Raw genomic sequence first — 6,967 nt, 5'->3', positions numbered from 1 at the left:
TCAGAATATATGCTCCTGGGGAAAGTAATGAAATGTAGTAGATTGCAGGCCCTAATAACAGTAGTGATTCCTGGCATGTGGGGCCTCCATAATGAGCTCTCTGAGGGCATATATATGATTACTCATCTGCCTCACTTGAGAGATTGAGGGGGTATAATTTTTAATGGTTATTTTTGCCTTGGCCTAGGTGACTTCTGAGACGTTGAATTTCCTGAAGGAGATGGCACCCTATACTGACTTGGGCCAAGCAACTGACTTACTTTGTGGGATGTCTAGGAAAGAGGTAAGTGAGAGAAAACCCACTTGTGTACATGGGATAGGCAAAGCAGGCAAACCGTCTGGGGCTACAGCCCTGCTAAGACCATTGGCTCCTCCATAAGCATATGTAAGACATCTGAAAGCATTCCTGAGTATTGCGGCAGTTCAACAAACCATAGCACAGAGCAGGGAAGGGGAGATTTTATCATACTAGAGGGCTAGAAAAAATGTGATCTGTGAATATTTTAACTTTTCCAACAATTTTTGTTGTTAGCTGAATGAGAAGTTCAAGAAAAGGCCAAACATGCTTGCTGACTACTGTACCCTATCCACTTTCATCTACCATCTACATGCAATGGGATACCAGTCTGACTTGGACAGTTCTGGCCAGACTGCATTCCAGGTCAGTAATGTAGAACGTGATGCTTCAGATAAGAATGGTCTTTTCAGTGAGTTAGCTAGGAGTGCCTTAGATAGGATGGGCCCTCTTTCACAGTTATTTTGTGCAAGGTTGCATGGACCTTATTGTTCCTGGCTGACTGTCAGTTCTTCCCAGGAAAATTTTTTTTTTCTAGACTGATTTTCCCCATAGTCAGAAGTGAAACAGATATTTTCACTCAGATGGACAGAACCTGAACCAAGCAATTCTCCTCAGTACTGTATTTTTTTTATAAAATAAGTTCATTATTATGATAAACAGGTCAGTCAGCCAAGCCTCAGAAAAATATGCTATACATTTCTATTATAACTATTACAAGACTTGACACACATCACAAGCAACTGTGCATCTATTGAAACAAACCATAACATGGGGGACATATGACTTTCATAATTAGTGGAGGAAGGCAGATAGCCTGGAACTTCTTTAAAAAACAAAAGTAAAAAGACATCTTCATGGCTTTCTGACTGGATAGTTTGGTCTGAGTTAAGAGATCCTGAGTGTCAGGATCAACCAGGCCATGGGTGGCCAGTCACTTAATGACTTACCATAGTCAGGCTAGGGTTCACACCAAATATCTGTGGCAGTCCAAGTCATCAGGTCAAGGGATGATGTGGTATCATGGTCAAGGCAGGTGGAAGATCAGAGACAGGAGGTCCAAACAAGGCAGGTGCAGGGACTGAGGTGAGGCTGGGATGAGGCATGAGCAAGGCAGAGGTCCAGAGGCACAAACAAGAGTGTTGTTGCTGGGACAAGTCCCACAGGATGTAGGAGGGGTTTTATATATCTCCTGTCAGGGGCTCGCAGTTCCCATAGGTTCTTCCTGGTCATTTGACTTCTTATTAACATCCTCAGGGGAGGGACCAGGCTGGGATGGGGCTGGTATCTGACCAGGCAGCTGGTGGAACCATGGACTTGGCCTCTGTTTGCTGCTCTGGGTTTGAATCCAAGTGGTCCTAACAAGGAACTTTCCCTGCATGTTGAAAATCCCCAAAAGCTAATACTCACTTATGTTTGGGGATCCGATATAATCTCTTTGGGTTCATTTTAAAATTTGGGTTCAGATTCTGAGTCCTCTAAAGACAGAGGTGTTTTATTCAGAGCTATCTTTAAAAACTAACCTCTCTGCACTTCTTGGCTAGGGCCAGAAGCAGAAAATTTTAAATACCTAAGGAGGAACTAGGGCTTCTCTCACTGGGCCTACTCTTATGAGACTTCTGGAGTAAAGTGACTTAGATAAAATTAACTGAGCCTTGAGTACAACTGCTGTGATCTGTTTGAACACTCAGACCTTTCCAACTGCCACCAGTCTCATGATCCAGACCCCCCTCTCCTCCTCTCATTATTTTTTTCATCAGATCAGTGATACATCAGCTGGCTGGGCTCTTGGGTACATGCTGAATCTGACCAACACCATCCCTGAAGATGAGTTAATCCTTCTGAAAGGGATTGAAAATGGGGTTTGGTCATTACTCCTCGTCCTTTTGGTTCTGCTGCTCACTGGCTCCTTCATGCGCATTTCATACCGAGTGGTGGTCAAGGATGATGGGCACAACAGCGTCTTTGAAGATGTCTGACTGCTGTTCCAGGGTTATCCTCCAGCAGCTCTGATTAGAGGATGGTTACAGGTTTTATATCGAGAGCAAGCACATACAACTGTGTGTCACCTGGAGAGATGAAGGACTCCCCCATGAGACTCCAGTGACCTGGGAGGTTATTTCAATCTGCTAACAGCATGGTAAATAGAGTAAATAAATACAGCATGATAAATAGAGACAGGGGACCTTATTCTGCAGGAGATCTCAGATCCAGATATGTAGCAAGCTACTTGCTATCCTACTCCTGTGGAAGAAGAGAAGCTGCACAGCTGTTGTCCAAAGCTCTTTATTGTCCATTCCCCACCCCCCACCCCCAATCACCTCACCAAAAGACAAAGAATGAGAAGGGACTTTCAGAATTCAGGGCAAGAAGGGAATTCTGTCAGCTGGGCCTCCTCACTGGACCAATAATACTGTAAATTCTTACATGGATGCCATAGAAAGTTCCTGGTAAGTAGCCCTGATTGCTGCGAACACACTGGTAGACTGTTTCCTCGGGAGCTGTGAAGGCAGATCTGAGTGGAAGAGGTTCTATTCTCAGTCACTCCTAGAGCAGCCATAGGGTGTCTTGCAGGAGATCAGTTACTCTCTATTTACATCTTTTTAACTGGTCCATCTGAACCAGTTGGAAATCTGTAAATGACAGGAAACTGGTCTTGAGTTCTTTGGAGAATCTGACCCATCAATACCAAGCAGAACCATTTTGGTTTTGTATGAGAATAAGTCTTTAATTGTCTGTACGGAAGGCTGATGAAATGTTAGCCAGCACAAGGGAACATCAGATTAGGACTGAGGTATTCTGAAAACACAGCCATAATGTAATTGCAATTGGCTTTTGATGTTCCAGTTAGGAAAGCAGTTTATTAGTCTTGGTAACAACAATACATTTGTCTTCCATCTTACTTTTAACAATGAGTGTCCACACTAATTGTCCTGGCAACCTATTTTTTCTCATAAGTAAGAATCTTCAAAAATAAATTATTTTATCATCTGAATTTGAAAATACTGCTATTACTAATTTTCATTATGGTATCACCTCAGGTTCCAGGGCCCAGTTGTGATAGGTGCTGTACACACACATTTGAGTGCCAGTCTCTGTTCCAGGATCTTCCAAGCTAAGAGGACAATGCAATGAAACATGGTAGGGAAACTTGAGAGGTGAAGTTGTTTGCTCGAGGTTATGCAGCATGTTCATGGCAGAACCAGGAATAGCACTCAGGACTCTTGCTTCTGGTTCAGTGACTGGCCTGTTAGACCATGATTTTAAGTTACACAGATGTCTACATTTCCAACTATGTACTTCTGGCCTGCCATGTTGCTGCAATGTTCTTGGAACACAGGGTTTCTGGGAATGATGTCCTGTCATTACTTAATCGTTGCCTTTGATGCTTTGCCATCTTCCCTGATAATAACCTTTGTTTGGTAACAAGAATTCTGGGGACATAATAGTGGTATAGGCACAACCCAGGATATTGCAAACTGCTGCAGAAGGATTTAAAGAGAATCCCTCAATTAAAGAATGTAGGGTGCAATTTCCAAAAGTGTCTCAGGACTTAAGCACACAAGTTCCACTAAAAGGCAATGGAACTAGTGCTTCTAAGTCACATACAACCAGATTTGCCTAAAGGTGTGGAGGAGTGGCTGACATAGGATTTTGGAAAGTGTCCTGGCTCACTTCTTTCAAGGGGAGTTTGGTACCTTGCACTTTTGAAAATCCTACTAAACACCTATTAGGTTCTTTTAGGTGCCTAAATGCCTGTAAACATATGACCCTAAAGCACATGAAAACAGATCTTGACCCCTACAGCACTTAGATGCTTTCAAAACTAATGTTGCTGTGTTTATAAATTCACATAACAAAGCAGTTCATGCATTTCAGGGTAGCTAAGTAAGGGTCTGAAGCCCCTCCGGGGAGTTTGGGGAAGGATAGGGAAGCGGAGTTAAAATGGAGTTAAAGCAGAGTTAAAACTTTGGCTGTATATTTTGAGCAGCATGTTGGTTATTTTTAGCTATTATATTTCATTAAAGTTATTTTAATAGGCAGCTTGTGCTATTCACCAGTGATCAATATGGTTTTTTCTTTGTTGTTGGTACTTACAGTTTTTGTGAAGAATGGGAGCGATTTCTATCTTATTTTTATGAATACTGCATGCACCTGTGTTCATGACGGTTATGCTGTCCTTTGCCTGGATTCAAAGAGCTATCACCTGAAAGAGCTCTCTCTTGGCAGGAAGGCTTATGCCAGTGATTTTCAGTCAGAGTGTCCTGAGATCCCTTTAAGGGTACTATGGGGGCCATACAATGTTAGCACTGTTAGATGTGCAAACATGATTCACAAGATAAACCCAGAGATTTTGAATAGGAGTTTATAGTGTGTAAAACATTCTGACCTGTTGTAGTTTTGTCTCAGATTTTGGCAACAGAATAATTACTCTATTTCCCTGTACTTTAAAAGGAAGAGTGAAAATGAAGAGCTGGCATTTTCTGAGGAATATCTTGAGTCCAACAAGAAGTTTCATAGATGTTAGGGACTGGAAGGGACCTTACAAGATCATCAGGTCCAGCCCCCCTGCACTTGGGCAGGAAAGACTGCTGGGGTCAGATGATATCAGCAGGAAGATCTTGCTGGGATCCAGCAAGATGGATATCAAGACACTTTTTGAAGATTGTCAGGGTGGGTGACTGTACCACCCTGAGGGTGTCTGTTCCAGACCCTCGGCATTTGACTTGTAAAGATTTTTTCCCTTATATCCAGTCTGAAGCAATCTTCAACCAGTTTGTGCCAATTGTTTCTTGTCTTCCCCTGGGGTGCCTTGGTGAACAGGTTCCTTGAGTCTAAAAAGTTTGCAAAACACTGCTCAAGGCAATCCAGTCTATGGTACCTAATTGGTCTTGTACATGCCAATGCCCTTTACCTTTGACCAAGCAAATCTCAGCAGTCCTGTCTGGAATGGGGGAGGGAAGATTCATAGATGTTTGGATCAGAAGGGACCTCAGTAGATCACTGAGTCTGACCCCTTCCCTTGGCAGGAAAGAGCGCTGGGGTCAGATGATAGGTGGTAGGGGTTCAGGCAAGATTCTGCAAAAAACTCTTAAGGATGTAAAACCCTGATGCCTTGAGATCAAGGGAAAGCTAAAGTCTGGAGGTGCACATGGAATCATACTCCCAGAAGCACGAGCACCCAGAAGGATGAGCTGCCCCTACAGTCTGATGGAAATACTCAGTGTGAAATAGGATGAGTATGGAGACCTTTTCCTGATTCCTAGGGACAGAAAAACACAATTTTGTTTGGAAGAGGCTGCTATAAGTAAAATAATTGCAGCCCCTAAAAGTTCCTAACACCCAACTGAACCTGCTGAAGAAGGAAACAGAGTCAGTAGACATGGAAGATTCCAGCACAGAAACACAGTCAGGGAGTGTGACTAATTTGAAATTCCATAATGAGAGGGAGCAGAAGTAGATGATTTTAAATTGGTAAAGGGACGGGTGTTTCTGGTAAGAAATGTATGCTATCCTGATACAGGAGAGGTCTACATCATTGTTGCTTGGACCATTGGTGACTCTACATGTTGCAGAAGTGGTATGCTGGGTGTCCAGAGTAAGAGCAGCTGTGTAGGCAGGGTGGAAAAGGTGCGAGTGATGTTGTTTTCAGGTTTCTTCTTTACCATGAAATGTCATGGTACTAGAGTTGTCTGATTTTCAGTATTTTTGATTTTCCAAGGAACTTTGCCACTTCAAATTTCCCCAGGAAAAAAAACCAAACTGAAATTCAGAAAAACCTGAGTGATAGATCCTGGAAAAGTGGGGTTCTGAAAGAAGGCAGCACCTAAAGTGGAGAGACAGATAGTATCCTATGCACAGATCCTTTGGAAAACAGCTCCAATTTAGAGGGAACCAGGGGGAGAACTAGAAGAACCAACAGGGAACCCACACCTGGAGTACTGTGTCCAGTTTTGGGCTCCACAATTTAAAAAGGATGTGGAGAAGTTTGAGAGAGTCCAGAGAAGAGCCACGTGCATAATCAGAGGTCAGGAAACCAGACCTTACGATGACAGGCTGAGAGCTATGGGACTCTTTAGCCTGGAAAAGCGCAGGCTCAGGCGTGATCTGATGGCCACCTATAAGTTTATCAGGGGTGACCACCAGGATCTGGGGGAATGTTTGTTCACCAGAGCACCCCAAGGGATGATGAGGTCAAATGGTTATAAACTCCTGCAAGACCATTTCTGGCTGGACTTAAGGAACAACTTCTTTACTGTCTGAGCCCCCAAGGTCTGGAATAGCCTGCTGCTGCATGTGGTTCAAGCACCAACTTTGAAAGCCTTCAAGAGAAATCTGGATGTTTTGATTGCTGGGATCCTATGACCCCAGCTGACTTCCTGCCCCTGGGGCAGGGGGCTGGACTCGATGATCTTCCAAGGTCCCTTCCAGCCCTAATGTCTATGAACAGGAAACATCAATACAAAGATTTTTATATAATTCCCTAACTTTCATGAGTGTCCCTAAGGACCATGGGTGCGTCCAGATGTGCATGGGTATTTGATTCCCCGGGGACAAGTAGCAGCAGTGCACTTTGCGCCGCTGCTTCTTGTCCCCGGGGAATACCTGTGCCACATGTGTTTTGGTGCACAAGTTGCCCCGGGTGGCATAGGAGAGGGGCCCCAGAAGCCT

The 6,967-nt window shown here is 43.7% G+C and overlaps 1 protein-coding gene across 2 annotated transcripts in view; it reads left to right on the top strand.

Moving 5' to 3' along the window:
• Positions 1 to 3,300, top strand: part of LOC109292856 (ectonucleoside triphosphate diphosphohydrolase 2-like) — a 46,000-nt gene extending 42,700 nt beyond the window's left edge. The window contains exons 7-10 of one of the 2 annotated variants that reach the window (XM_019510466.1): positions 188 to 283; positions 533 to 661; positions 2,056 to 2,247; positions 2,362 to 3,300. In XM_019510466.1, coding sequence (XP_019366011.1) covers positions 188 to 283; positions 533 to 661; positions 2,056 to 2,247; positions 2,362 to 2,376 — 432 coding nt within the window. In that variant the 3' untranslated portion in view covers positions 2,377 to 3,300. Of the gene's footprint in view, positions 1 to 187; positions 284 to 532; positions 662 to 2,055; positions 2,251 to 2,361 lie in introns of both variants that reach the window. The other variant, XM_019510465.1, reaches the window with a different exon arrangement.
• Positions 3,301 to 6,967: the final 3,667 nt, after the last annotated feature.

This window comes from Gavialis gangeticus, unplaced genomic scaffold, assembly GCF_001723915.1.
Source record: "Gavialis gangeticus isolate Ggan-Ray unplaced genomic scaffold, GavGan_comp1, whole genome shotgun sequence".
NCBI lineage: Eukaryota > Metazoa > Chordata > Crocodylia > Gavialidae > Gavialis > Gavialis gangeticus.
The sequence above is the reverse complement of the archived record's forward strand: the minus strand, read 5'-3'. Positions and strand labels throughout refer to the sequence as shown.